This window comes from Pleurodeles waltl, chromosome 2_2 (assembly GCF_031143425.1).
Source record: "Pleurodeles waltl isolate 20211129_DDA chromosome 2_2, aPleWal1.hap1.20221129, whole genome shotgun sequence".
In the NCBI taxonomy this organism is placed as follows: domain Eukaryota; kingdom Metazoa; phylum Chordata; class Amphibia; order Caudata; family Salamandridae; genus Pleurodeles; species Pleurodeles waltl.
In genome coordinates, this window is record NC_090439.1 from 1084845103 (window position 1) to 1084860692 (window position 15590).

At 40.6% G+C, this 15590-nt stretch overlaps 1 protein-coding gene across 3 annotated transcripts in view; it reads right to left on the minus strand.

Annotated features, from left to right (window-relative positions):
• Positions 1 to 15590, minus strand: part of TSNARE1 (t-SNARE domain containing 1) — a 738845-nt gene that overhangs the window by 66110 nt on the left and 657145 nt on the right. For all 3 annotated transcript variants that reach the window (XM_069220840.1, XM_069220841.1, XM_069220842.1), the window contains one exon: positions 9440 to 9522. In XM_069220840.1, coding sequence (XP_069076941.1) covers positions 9440 to 9522 — 83 coding nt within the window. The remainder of the gene's footprint in view (positions 1 to 9439; positions 9523 to 15590) is intronic.

The window sequence follows — 15590 nt, forward strand, 5'->3', positions numbered from 1 at the left end:
TTTGTTTATTATTTTTATATTCTTAATGTCCCCTAGCCCGCCGCCGTGCACCATCCCACCCCTTGTTACCCCCCATGAGCCGCCACAGATTGGTACTCTCCACCAAACACTTTAAATTGCTCCTAAGACCAGCGTGAAGCGAGACAACAAGTTGGTTGGAGATCGAGGAGCATGAATTATATCCTTATTGATCCCCAGTAAACAAAAACTGGATTTAAGTCCTGGCTTTTCCTCCTGAGCCTCAGAAAGTGCCCAATGGAAGGCAGTGACTGAAGGCAGCCAGTGTAACATGACATAACAAATCTCTCACAGATTGGTGCATCCTGGGTGGGCAACCCCTTTTTCTACATTAGTTAACTGTGCAGTAGTTCTGGAAACAATGACTTTGTCTTCATTTGCCCTGCATTACTTGGTTTTTTATTCAATGGAGTTTCTACAGCCTGTCTCAAAATGTCACAATCTGTCCAAAATTGTCTCCAAAACTATCTGATATTTGGAAAGCCTTTTCTGCCATGAAGATTCATGTGTCAAGGCACTTCTGGGAGTAAACTTGCAGAGTCGATGGATCTGTAAGTGTGGCTACAAATCAAAAACAGACATCATCCACTGATCACACACTACTAAGTCTCTCTCCCTTGGAATTCATTCATACACTATTGTTGTCCGTGTTGCACATTATTCCATATTTTCTTCTCCGTACTGTGTCACTAAACATCTAAAGCAACTCACACAAAATTACCACTGATGATGCTCACTGTAAAGGGGCCAAAGCCTTTCTAACTGAGGATTTCGAACTTTCATTTCACACGCTGGGACAGGGTAGAGGTATGCAGCATGGAAGGGTATTCCAGTCTCAAATAGTTTTGATCTGGCACTCTGAATAAGCCCAGATGCTTTGTGACTCAATTTGTGCAATCAGTATTTGGTGAAAAAAAAAAAAGAAATCTGCACTATCCTCACCCAACACTTTCCCAATTTAACAACGTTTTCAGTTTAAAATAGTCCCTGTGCTGCGTATGCAGCCCCCCTACACACATCCGGTAGAGCAAAACAACGACATTTCTTGGCCCTACACATTGTTGTAGAGAGAGATTCATCCAGTATTCCCGATGAGCTAATTTTGCATACACCGTGCAAGGAATGAATACAAAAACATGCATGAGATCAAATAGTAACAAGGTAGATGGTACAGAGACACTCGTGCCAGTCATGGAGCTTACATCTTCTCTTCAAAACCATTCTATCAATGTGAAATTGCACACGGAGATTCATTTAATTTGCTATTTCGATGGCCATAGTATGAAATGAAAAAGGAAGGACACCAGTCTGCCTTGCTTCAATGCACAATGACGCTCTTTCAGTGTTGGCTACCAATCCTGCTCGAGGTATGGAGCTGCTGGCCTGCACACCCTTATATGGGTTTATTTCAGATGGTATTCATCACAGACTCTGGATTACTTAAATTAGGACCTAATAAAGAGACAGAATGAGAAGAGACAAAGATAGAGGCAAGAGAAGTACCAATTTTTTCTACTTCAGAAAAATTCAGCTTAAGATTGAGCACAGTATTTACTGTGTACAGATACAGATCCAGCACGCTTGGGCCAACAAGCAGTGACCAATGTCTGGAATCTATAAGGAAACAGCTTTGATCCTGGCTAACTATGTGATTGCATTTTCCCCAATTAAACTGTATAGAGTATCAATGGAAGGAATCAACCTGGTATATCATCATCTGTCCTTCTGTCGGGTATATTAACTCTTCAATGTGAAAATTCTACCTTACTGTAAAGTATTTGATCTTTGGTTGCCCTCTGATGTGATACTTATAGTGTGATGATTCTAGATTCTATTTTTAACACTGAAAACCATTAAAATAGGGTTTACAATACTAATGAGATGGCGGTGTTTGCTTTAAGCATAAGGTGTGGTTAAAGAGCCAACTTTGCCAACCTGTATATGTGCAAAAAGTACTTGCCACTCGACTTCGTTTAAAGTATAGAAAGACAATTAAAATACAGAACAGGAAAGAAAACTGTGTCTGTCCAAACTGTATGTGCTAAAAGCTACAACAAATGGAAATTGCAAATCTATACTCATCAAAACAAATTTGCTTATTTAGAGTTGGTTGTGTTTTTGGACAGTCTGTCGTCCATTGGATTAGTAGTCCACAGATGTCAATAGCACTCTAAATATGATGGACGGGTCACTTTTTCCTACACATCCCACTCCAACACACTCTAAACAAGGCCCAAAATGTCAGCTAGGCAAACTTGCATGATTTATGTTTTATGTCCTCTTTCATCACTGGTAGAAAAGCAGGTGCTTGTGTAATACACTTTTCAAGTGGACTAAAGATGGCTGGCCATGAAATCAATGAAACAGAAGAAAAAAAAACTCAAAAGAAGCTGTGGTATCTGCTGAGCTTGCTTGGAAGGGTGATCACACGAGCACAACTCTAAAGAAAATATGAGAATCGGCAATATAGTCAAAAAACACTCACAATAGTTAAATGTGAACAAAATAGAAAAAAAATAACTGGATTTAAAACCTTGATAAGTAAGATGTCTGATAGACACTATGATTCAGTCTAACTGGATTCAATGAAAATAGATTGCTTGTTAAAGCCCTGAGTCTGAACACCCTTCCACAGTAGAGAGCAACCACACAATACCTTCACAAAGACTCAATTCAATCTTCGTTTATCCCTGAACACACTACATTGTAATTGAAGAACTTCCTTAACTTATTCCTAAAACTGATTCCACATAATCTCTGTTGTAAAGTCATTTCTCTGCTGGAACATGCTAACTTCCTCTTCGGTATTAGTCTTCATACAATGTTTAACTCTCTTGATCCTACCTTGGCTTCAGCCCTCCCAACACTGTACAATACGTTTTGCAGCCAGCAAACCAACCAAACGCTGTTTTGGTACAGCAGTTCTTCCTTGGACCACGTCCAACATATAAAGTGTTCTAATCAAATGCTGCCTCCAATTGTATGTCCATCGTCCCGCAGTGTGGTCATTATGGTGTGAAGAAGCTCTGATGGAACAGGACTCTGATAAAGAGAAACCCATTGAGGTCACGCATATTGCTGCCCCGGAAAGCCAAGATTTATATACTAGCAAGGCTAAGAATAGTGTTTTGAGTGACAGGCTGGTCCCATTCACCAGTGCTGCAAAAGCACACAACTCACTTCCCGCATATGTGTATTTTTGAAGGATCGTGGCTTGATTCCGCTTGCTCTCTAAATAGCAGGTTTCACTACTTCAAGCCCCACTGCTTAACCCATATTTAGCTGGGGTTGTTCCAGCTTGACTGCCTTTCTTTTTTTGTTTTTTTAAAGCAACCTTTTTTAAACACATCTGTTGCCTGTGAATTCTTGCATTTGGTTTCGATCATAGATACTTTGTAAAATCTTTTGCTGGGAGTGTTTATCTTTTTCCTGGTCTTCCTTTTCTTCCCCAGTTGTCTGGGCTCTCCCTTCAGCATTACACTATACCAATGCACTTCCTCATACCTTCAAGGTAGCCCGGCATCTGCTCTCAGTAGTCAGAATGGTAAAACCTAACTGCCATGCATGCACTAGCACGCATTCACCTAGGAATGTCCTGCTAGCCTGCATCCTAGACCCTTGATGGGTCCACCCTGAAGAGCATATTTCATACTGCTCTTCACGCTATGTCAAACTAAAGTATTTCCAAATACTGGACAGTAGAACACTGAAGCCCACAGCCCTCCTCCGGCTCCCCCTTTGTTCTACTGTATCATATTGAAGACATGCTGCATCACATATTAGCCGGTCCTTCGTACCGGGCAGCCAAGATCAAGAATTCAGGTGCTCTCTGGTAGCAGCGTTAAACTTGCCAAAATGGAAGGGAAGAGAAGGCTAAGCATCATGCTGATGATTTCTTCTATGTTCCAAGATTTTGCTATTTTAAGAATTGCTAACTGCAGAGTCCTGCTAAGCAGCCCCGAAGGCGCACTGTAAAATAACCACCCCCAGGCTAGAACTGTTTCCCAAAGCACTTCTCGTCGTAGAGACTCTGTCAGGGGTACATTTTCCATCTACAGTTGTAAGACCTAGTGATCTGCTGCCGGTTGTGTTCAACATAACTCGTTAAACATTCGATGTTACAATTTGTATGAACTTTAGTTTATTTTGCTTAAACTGTTCTAGCCTGGGGGCAATTATTTTACAGTACATCTTGGGACTGATTAGCAAATCTCTGCAACCAGCCATGTTTCATATTTCTAGCAGCGTTTATTGGACAGAGAGCACACCAGGGCAGCACATCTAATATAGATGAAGTTCAGTATATTTGTCTAATCACTTGAGTGCATCCTCCGGACTTGGCATTGACCTAAGATTACTGTATGCCATTCCAGCAGAATTTGAAGTGGCTTCCTTCACTTTGTACTTCAGAAAAAGCACAATAAACTGCCCTGTAAGCAAAATCTCAATAAAGGCCTATACTCCTACATACAAGTACTCTAGAACCAACTTATTCACTTATTGGCACTTACTCTTCGATGGTTCCAGTAATTCTTTTTGGTTATAGTTATTTGATCTGCAATGGTCCTTACACAGCACTGTGTGTTTTAGAAATATAGTTTTACATAAACAAAACAGGCCAGACATCTTGAAGAAGACCCATATGCACTCAAATTCTGACAAGTCCACGGTGACCAAAACTTGTGGGTCTAAAGACCAGAAACGCCCCACATCAGTTGGGACACCAACTAAGGCAAGAAGCAATAAAGAGTTGATACTGTGGGTCTACATTCGATCAGTGGCGTGGCCTCCTCGCCCCAAAAGGAAGATACTTGCAGTTTTCATAAAGGATCTTGTTGCTGACAAGAAAGAAAGAGCGAGCCTCAGACCTTCTGGACCACCTACACTAGCAGCAATAGGTCTTCAGGGCCAGACTTTGGTGGGAGGGAACACTTTGATCTCATCATCCTGACTGCACGATTGCGGCAGACTTACGGAGAACACGGCTATGGAGGGCCTCCACAACAAGGAGCATACCTTAGAACTTGGCATTCACATTAAAGATGAGCACATTTTTGCAGCACAGATATAAAAAATCATGGTGACGGTTTGGCTTTTTACTCATAAGGAAAAGAGAACACCCTTGTTCTGATGGTACTGGTCACTTGCTACAAACTGGGGAAAACGCTGGAAGCTATTCTACAGTTTAACGCGGATGTGTGCATTATTGTTTGAGCAGCATCATTTACTAAAATTATAATGTGCATATTTCAATATATAATAAGCAGGTCTATCTGTCCAGAATACATTAAAGTTCAACAGTAAAGGGGTTACAAGGACAATAGACACTGATCCTTCTACTATAAGTACATATTTATTGATGCTATGAAAATGGATATTTAAGATTTATATAAAATGACTTAAATTAGTCTGTTGGAGAGGAACATAATAGGTATACAATTTATTGTCTCAGAATGTATATAGAAGCTATAAAATAGGTACAACTGGGTTCCTTTGTGTTTTTTTCATTTATTTGTTGCAATGTGGATATTTGCAAACATGTGCATGTTTTTGTGATATCAGTTATGCACACCTGAACTGGTAGGAAGTTCAGTTTGAAACTCCTTCAGTGCACCTTCATTAGGATTACCTTTAAACAATTGCAAGCATCTTATTAGTAAAAAAAAGATGGAGGATGGTTGTTTCCGAAATTCAAATGACAAGAACAGCCGCACCCCTAGCTACTTCATTTTCTTATATCTCCAGGTCCTCTCTGAGGAAAGTAAAGAACATTTCCCACAGCGGGCTCCTGACGATTGTGACGCCTTGTGCCTTGTGATCCCGACAGAGCATTACAGAAGGAGGATAGGCTTGCGTTTCCCAGAAAAAAAATTGGAGGAGAGAAATCTTCCTCCAGCAAGGTTGATTGAGATGTCTAAGTGTTAAAATATAATGGCAATTTCTGGGATGGGCACAGCTGCTCAATATAATACTAACTGTATATATTAGGTGGAGCTTGCTGATAAAACATTTAAAATCTTCATCACACCTGGGTCTATCCTGTTGTGACGCATCTTGAATGTAGAGATGCCCATTTATTCAAGGCTAGATTAATCCAGATGCCATGACCTCCTTCTGATCTTATCTGTGAGTTAGCGCCCCTCGTCAAAGTATTTTTGTTTTTGAATCTGCCCCATTGTTCTTTAAACTTTTTTTTTTTTGCTGAGCCCCCTCTGAGCACAATGTTTTGGAGTCGGGGCCCCTCTAAACGTTTGGATGGGGTGGGTGGAGTTTTTTTTTGGGGGGGTGTAGACCACCCTTTAAAAATCATTATCCTGACCTTTCTTTACAAAGTTTTATCCTGAACACTTTGAATGTGCTCTTGAGGTACCTTAATGATACTTGACAAATTAATAAAGAAAGAACAGTCATGGTAAACATAAATACAGGTGATTTAATGCATCTTTCTTTTGAAATACCATATCAAGGTCTTCACAGAATCCTAACACGTGATCATGTGGCTGTATGTTATCTTGCAATGGGTGATAACTCTACCCACATCAAAACCCTACCCTATTTCAAGCCCCATACAGACTTCACCTCTGCATAACATTAGCATAATCACACTAATATCATATTGTTTTACATTTTTACTGCAAATCAGATTTTTAAAAAGTCTGCAGGCGCACATCAAAAGAACTGCAAAGTGTTCTCCCTGCATAATGTATCTAACCACCTTGCTTTTTCATTGGGCACTGCATACATCGAGAATGAACAAAACTAAATAGAAGCCCAACTGCCCCCAAAAATACAAAACAACAAAAATATGATACACAAAATCTACGATAGGAATCCTGTCTTGAGTTTCATTGTTGTAGAACCAGTAACACGATGGGGGTTGTGGATTTGCACCCCCCTCTGAAGCCTCTGCGCCCCCCAGTCTGAAGACCACTGATCTACGCCATCATAGCAGCAAATCTCAGGAGTAGATGCCACATTACATTTTAATCCTGTATTACAACTTTTGGGAACTATACATGTTTCCCCATATTATTCCAGGACCAGAGTTAAATTAGTATGTAAGCCTCCTGGAATATTTTGGGAAATCTTTCACGTTTCCCAGATATCGTCAGACTGGAGTTATAACAGTAAACTTGCTGCCTCTACAATTGTAAAATCTCTGTGGCTCTGAAAGCACAACTAAAACAAGAAACAAGACCTAACTAGTCCAAGGAGTCGGAAAACTTTCTCTGCCACTCACCAGACACAGGCTGCCCAAAAGATTACCATGCAGACCTGCTGATGAACAGAGCGATACATAGTGATGGCACTTACTCATTTTCTCACTTCTGGGGGACCCCCACCTGTTGTTTTCTGGTGCCTACTAATGTACCCACAGACGTGATCAGCTAACAGGATTCTGGGTACCGGAAGACATTTTCCAACGCCATACAGTGCAGTAGCAAGCTTGTGTGCGATCTACCAGATTCTGATAACCTGAAGAAGGCCTGTCAGGGTCTAGTGTGTGCCCTTATGCCAGCAGGCTCATGCATCAATTTCCCCTGTGGGTCAGACACCCATCTACCACAATCAATAGCTAACTCTGTGCCCCCAAAGTCATGGAACTATTGACCTTGACTAGCTAGAACTCCGAGATCATGAGATATTCACTTTTCAAGTGACTGGCTGATCATAACCCTAAATGAGGTAGAATCGTATCTTCATAGTTAACTTCAAATGTTGGACTACGAGAAACATGATTCTGCTGTTGTAGGATCCGGTGTTTGCCCACCAAAGGCTGCATTGAACATGTTATGTCTTTATACAAGATTTTGTGTGTTCGCAATAAGTTGCTGACTAAAAATACTGTTCAGAGTTGCCGAGATTTGAGAGAAAGACCACAAACAGAAGTAACTTCAATGCCCATCGTAGTGACTGTATTTGTTTAGGTTGTGTTTTTCAGTGTTCAAATTGGTGTGCTTCTCATCATTTGATAAAGGTTTTCTCATAGTATTTACATAATTTGATGCAATATTAAAGTAACACCTCTAGAGGGAAATTGCAAACTCGGTTTTAACTTTGAACTGGGTACACCACCTCCTTTCCCTTGAGCTACTCATTTACTGCTCAACGAAGTGACCCGGATAGTGAAGGTAAATAGGAAAAACAACTTTCTATCACTCACTGAGTGCCCAGTGTCCTGGTTAGTGGGGAATGCCTGCAATGTTATCTTTGACACAGCTTTGCTCTATGACAGCTCAGAAACAGAACTATGCAAGTTCTTGCTCAAAATTCATATTAATTATAGATTGCCTTTGTTCGCATTAGGAACAAAATAACGAACAACCTATGTATCAAACACATAATTTTACACAATGGAAACATAAATGACAAAAAATTGTGGAAAAAGGAAACCCGAATCCTGCTCAGAAAATAAAGTGAGCGCCCTCAAGCAGTGATTCTTCAGAATCGGGGGGCCAGCTGATGTAGAAGGTGATGATCTCGATCACAATCATGAACCTCAAGCTTTAGGTCCCAGGCTGTGCTACCGAATACCTCGTGGGCTATTGCTGCTGTTTTCTCTTTACACCTACAGTGTTCATCCCCAATACAATAGCTTGTGACTTCAACAAAACACAATAAAAGCATACACATTATAAGGAACATTCTTCTATACCCTTTAATATAAAAAACGAGGCTAAAAATAAACCTCTAGGTTACATGGACATCTCCAATGTGTCACACTGGTGTGGCTGCTGCTGGCATGTTGACACGTAGCCAGTGCACAGGCAGAGAGCCCTGTGGGTGAGGTGCCGCACTGCTAGCAAAACCATCTCTGAAAATGAGCTTGGGAGCCGCTGGCCGCACATTTTTGCCTAGGGTGGATGGCAAGCAAGTGGGGAATTGGAGAGAAGCATCATAAATTCTAAAAAGAAACAATAACACAACGCATCTTCCACCATCACTCCACTTCTCCAAAGGTTGCCCAAAGCCAAATTAATTTGTCCCACTATTACGCTTCTGCCTAAAGCAGGTCACGCTGCCTCCTCGACATGATCAAATATCATTTCTTTGTCATAACAGAATCGCCTCCGGAAGACAAGCTTTGATTTCCCCCCCCCCCTATAACAAAGCTTCAATAAACACAGGTGCCCTGGAGTATTAACACACATCGGTAACCATTATTCTCTGTTCCTCTTGATATTCTTCAAGATCAGAAGATAAACCACCTCGCCCTTAACCAGGAATGTAACAATTTCAAACAAAGACCTGCAACTGAGCTGACGCCAGATGTGAACATACATGAGGTACCAGGTAAAAAGCAAACAATTTCCTTTTTAAAAAAAAAAATAAGCCAATTGCTTCCGCCAGCAAGCGCACAGTCAAGCAAAGCACAGGGAGCGCTACTTTCTTAAGATGGCACAGCATTAGACCAACTTACCAGGTGCTGACTGGCTCTAGCCAGTTGCTCATTGGCCGAGTCGACATTTGAAGATGCGGTCTCAATGTTGGCTTCAATGCTGTCTGTGAAGCAAAGACAATGAAATGCAATGACATACACTACAGCAGACTTACTCGGACAGAAATGTGGAAGATAAACACACAGAAGAACCGAACAATGATTAAACACCATGTTTACCAATGAGTGTTTTTCCTTTTAGAACCCCCGCTGCAAATTGACTTGCCTCTCGGCACCTCAATTTTTGCCAATATGTTAACAGAGGATCAGGAGACAAAGTGGATTGACTAGGGTTACAGAATTTGGTCAAGTAGAGAAGACGGAACTTAAAGCCTTGTCTCTTGTTTGCCTACATTGTAGATTTATGAACTAGCGCACACCATCTTCCCGAACAGTTCGATACGAGTAAACATGGAACAGAAGCATTAAAGAGACAACTCTGAACATATAGCATTAAAGAATGCAGTCACACTATGCACGTGCTAAGGCTAAACATTAACAAATTGGCACCCTGTGCACAAATGCAGTATTAGAAAAAGTGTTTGTGGCATACACCCGCTAACTGTGACTGTTCACCACACAAAGCAGCAAACCATCATAGAGTAGTGGCCGGCATCTTGGACTCTGAGAAGTACCGGAAGACACCAACAATGATAGACACAGTCTAGTCTTCGGGACCCTCTCTAAAGTGTGCTGTACCCTTTTCTGAACAAATGTAATCTGTATGATCATGAGCGTGAAAACCCAAGCCCAGAGCACATGCTACCTGCCCACCACACTTCAAACCATGCGGGCCTAATCTGTGGGCATACAAAATTGTAGAAGGATCAGTCCTGCAACTGAGGTTTCTGCTGTAAAACGCATTACATAAAAATAGGAGCCAGCTGCCACTGTGCGTGTGCTGCAGTTTGCATAATATGACCCTCTGTGTGACAGAAAGTCAAACTCATGTCATCAAATTTGATTACAGACCTCTAAGGAAAATGTGTTGCATTTTTTTTTTTATGGACTGTTATGTTGTTATTTAAGTTATTGTTAAACCATTGTACTTATGTGAGGTTGTTATTTGCGTGTCTCCTCCATTCGGATTCCGATGAGTAGGTTCGAAGTTCGTTGTGTGGGATCGGAGTCGGAGGAGAGACACGCAGCATGCATGGCAGACTCGGCAAGCTTTTGTGATTACAACTACTGAAATGAAAGCAATTGAACAAAATATGAAGACTCCAACTTTACAGATTTGGCGACGAGGGAACTGGAAGAAGTTGTCACGACATTAAGGAACCTACGCAGCACAGAAGACCCGGTGTGCGTTACCGGTAAGGCTTGTCGGGATATTTAATTAATTAACGCAGTTCATTATACGCGTGTATCATTGTACTCGTCTACACGTGTTTCATCTACGGATTCCTTCTAATTTATCTTACATGATTATTGCGGATTAGAAGCGGAAGCGTTACAGTTAGTCTAAAACTACTTTTGAAGTGGTGCTCTCCGTTTTACTTCTCGAGCGCTACTGTAAAGGACCCAAACTACGTTGTCTGTGCTCTTACGTTTGCGCGTTAATTAAAGGAAAGACCCTTAGCAACGCCGTTCATTCAACTAAGGATATCGGAATGCGCGTGTCATCGGACAAGGAGCATTCAGGCAGGAAGTCGGAACGCTTTTGTCACTGGATAAAGCGCGTCAGAAACATATTGGAACGCTTTTAGTCATCAATTCACAGGATAGAGGACTACAGTAAGGGAATCGTCTGTCTACACGTGTACATTTGATGGAAGTAAACTTCATTATTAGTGACATTTTTAGTACAATATGACTATTTTAGCAGGTTTTCTTTCGTTGTTTGTTTTTTTCTCATTTCATCGTGTTGTGGTTTCCATGATCGTATCAAGCGATTTATGGATTATTGTACATATTTCACAGTGAACAAATTCCTTTAGTGCAGAGTGGACTATTTTGAGTGTTAATATTTTCAATATGACCACACAGCAATTTTCTCTTTAGCCTCCACAAACATTTTGGCCAGCAGGTGCGAGCCCATGTATGAAATGGACAGAATTGAAATCTTACTTTCTAAATTTTTGGGAGACTATAGACGAGGAAGGAAAAATGAGCTCAGAGAGGAAGAAAAAGATATTTCTACATTCTGTGGGCCCTGAAGGACTAAAAGTATACAAATCTATGACAAAGATTAATGGCAGTGGGGACACTAATGTATTTGAGAATGTGTTAAAGGAGTTTGATAATGACTTTGCACCTAAAGTGTGCATAGGCATTCTAATGTACAAATATTTCCAGAGGAAGCAAGAATGTGGTGAGACTGCGGATGAGTATGTTGCTGCGCTCAAAATATTGGCGAATGACTGCAAATTTGACCATTTACAGGGACAGTTAATTAGAGACCAAGTAGTAATGCATACCCGTGATCCAGCAATTCAAGAAAGATTGTGGATAAACGGAGATGCTGGGAAAGCTGAATTATCAAGTCGTAGCGCAAAAGCAGTTAAAACGGAATCTAAGGAGTTTGGGGAGGACTCAATTAACAAAATAAAATGTAAGGAAATGGGCAAGCTAAAGAAAGAAAGTGGGAAGAACCAACAGGCATCAAGGTGCGATGGTCAGAGGTGTTACCGTTGTGATAGCAGTTTGCATTTGGCTTCTTATAAATAGTGTCCAGCATTGAAGCAGAAGTGTGCGGCCTGTGGGGTTCTAGAACATTTTGCTAGGGTGTGCAAGAAAAAGAAGAGGAGTAATAATGTGAAGTATGTGGAAGGAGTAAGTGATAGTTCAAGTGAAGATGAGAGTAAGGTCAATAGGATTAGGCATGACAGCAAACAAATGGGTAAGGATCAAATGTTTGTTTTCAATGTACATGAAGAATCATTTTGCAATAAGAAGAAACCAGTATGCTTAATGCATATAGGAGGGGTCGAAATTCAGGTTTATGTCGACTCAGGTTCTCCTTTTACTATCATTAATGAGGAAGTATGGAGGTCAAAATTTGTGGGGAAACTAGATAATAGCTTACAAAAACCTCATATTAGCCCAGAAGGGTTTTCTGGAGAGAAGATAGACTTGTTGGGATTCAGTGAACTTACTTGCTTTTAAGGAACAGAAAGTCTATTGGTAAGCTATATATAGCAAGGAAGGGACCTTCAGTTCTGGGTTGGAAAGATCAGGGAGATTTGCACATTACCCTTGATCCGAATAGCCCTGAACCAGTCATGGTTGTGGATGAAGAGGAAAGCATTACAAAAGAAATGTTTAAAGAATTCCTAAAGACATTAGCGGAAAATAGGTGTTTTAGAAGGTTTTGAACATAGTATTGTTCTCAAGTCAAATGCCAGTCCAAATATTCACAAGGTGAGAAACATTCCCATTCTAATGAGAAGTGAAGTAGAGAAAGAATTAGATAAGTTGTGGAAACTGATATCATCGAACCAATTGAATCTTCCAAGTGGATTTCCCCGGTGGCAGTAGCAAAACGCGCGAATGGAAAGATTTGTTTATGCATAGATTTGCGCCACCTGAATAATAATATTGTAGTGGACAAATTTCCCCTACCAAGAATTTCAGAGATGTTGACAATAATTAAGGAGGCGAGGTGGTTTTCCACCATAGATTTATCTGCGGCATACCAGATTAAATTGAGTGAAGCAAGTAAGAAGTACCCAGCATTTATTACTCCAGTGGGGGTGTTTCCAATACAAAAGATTACTGTTTGGTTTAGCTTCAGCAGCTGCCATCTTTCAGAGGTTAATGTATCAGTTATTTGGGAAACATACCAATGTAAGATGTTTTCAAGATGATATATTACTGTTTGGCAGGGATAGAATGGAACATGATAAAGACTTGGAGGAGGTGCTGGGTATTTTGGAAGAAAAGGGTTTGAACGTAGAACACTCAAAGTGTACGTTTGGGGTACAATCTGTAACCGACTTTGGTCATGTGTTATGTGGTGATGGTGTGACCATGAAACCTAAGTTAGTAGACGCCATTCTGAATTCTCCACACCCTGCGTGTAAAGATGATGTCAAATCATTCTTAGGAATGGTTGAGTTTTATGCAAAATTTGTGAAGGGTTTTTCTGGCAGGGTATACAACATAAGACAATTGCTGAAAAACCACGAAAAATTCAATTGGTCACGAGAATGTGAGGTGGAGTTTGAAGATGTAAAAAATGCAATTGTACAAGCTCCTGTTTTGAATAGCTTTGATCCTGAATGCACAAATGTTTTGACGGTGAATGCCAGCAATAAATGATTGGGTGGTGTGCTGACACAAATTGATGCTTTGGGAAAGGAAGCTATAATTGCTTTTGCTTCCACTGCATTATCACCGAATGAAGAAACATTTTCGGTAATAGAGAAAGAGACACTTGCATGTATTTGGGCACTGGAGCATTACAGATCTTTTGTGTGGGGTAAGAAATGTATTTTACAAACTGATCACAAACCGTTAGTGAAATTACTGACCACCGAAGGAATGTATAAAGCATCGGCGAGGACTGCAAGAATGTCAATGCGTTTGCAAGACTTTGTATATGAAATCGAATATGTTCCAGGAAGAAGTAATGTGCGGGCAGATTATTTGTCCCGAATGCCCACTGAGATATTGGAATGGGATGCGGATGAAGGGGAAGATTTACAAGTTGCATTGATTCATGATGATGATGATGCTCTGAGCGTAAAGGAGGAGGCGTGGAAGGAAGAATATTCTAAGGATAGTGATTTACAGTCTTTGTTGGAATGTGTGATGAATGGTTGGCCTAATAAGTCTAAAATTTCAAAGACGCTTAAACAGTTCTGGAAAGTGAGAAGTGAGCTTTCAATTGTTCAGGGAACTATTTTTAGAGGTGATAGAGCTATTCCACCAAGGACACTTAAGAGTAAGATCTTAAAGTTGTGTCACGAAACTCACTGTGGAATAGTTAAAACCAAACAGAGGGTGAAAAGATAGTATTGGTGGCCAGGAAAAGATGTTCAGGCTGAAAGGGTTGTAAGGGAGTTTGTTATTTGTGCAAATTCAGATAAAACTTTAAGTACTTTAAGGCCTAATGTGTGTGAGCCAATTGTTCAGAATAAGCCACAGCATACTGTTGCCATTGACATCATGGGTCCCATTGGTAGTCCTGGGAAGTATATTATTGCCATGATTTATGTTTTTTCCAGGTGGCCAGTGGGGAAAATTGTGGATTCATTGGAAGTTTTGACATTTATGGACAGTACTTTTGTAGATGAAGGTTTACCAGTACAGAGTATTAGTGACAAGGGGGTGCGGTTTACGTCTGCTTTGACGAAGAAGTATTTTTAAAGAATTGGAATTAAACATAGAACTACATCATTATATAATCCAAGTAGCAACGGAATGATTGAGAGATTCAATAGAGTTATGAAGAATGCAATTTAGATTGCGTGTAAGAATGGGAACGATTGGGTGGTTCAAGTTTATAAAACATTGTGGTCTTACAGAACTTGTTATCATGAAGCTCTTGGTTTATCTCCTTTTGAGTTAATGAGAGGCAGAGTACCAAGGACAAAATGCAACCCGGAGTGGTTATTGGAAGTTTCTGAATGCAAGGTGCCATTTGGAAAGGTTAGAGAACAAATTATGAAGAGACATATGGATTATAAGAAAACTTTTGACAGGAGAAGGGGTTCAAAGAGATATGTAGAAGTTTGTGTAGGTAGTTGGGTTAAGGTGAAGAAACCATGGAGAGTAAGGAAGGGTGGGAGTCAATTTTCAGAACCCATTCAAGAAAGCAAGGTTTTGCGTAACACGGTTCTTTTGAATGATGAGACGGTATGGAACCTTAAAAGGATAGCAGTGTTTAAAGGTAAGCCAGCTAATGGACGGAATATAAGTGATTCCATAGGAGATATTGGGCTGGAAAAGAATAAGGTGAGTGACAATCTGGAAAGGGAGTTCCACATGAGTGACAGTGTTGAGGAGGTTGTGTCTAGAAGGAATTTGGAGCGAATTGTAGAAGAAGAGGGTTTGGAATGTGAAGAGGTTCCGGCATGTGCGGCTAGTAATGTTGGAGAAAGTGTTGGATCTATGGAAAAGCAATTAGCCCCTGGGAATGTTGATAGTGCTCCTAAAAGAGGTGATAACAAGGAAGGTACAAGTCGCA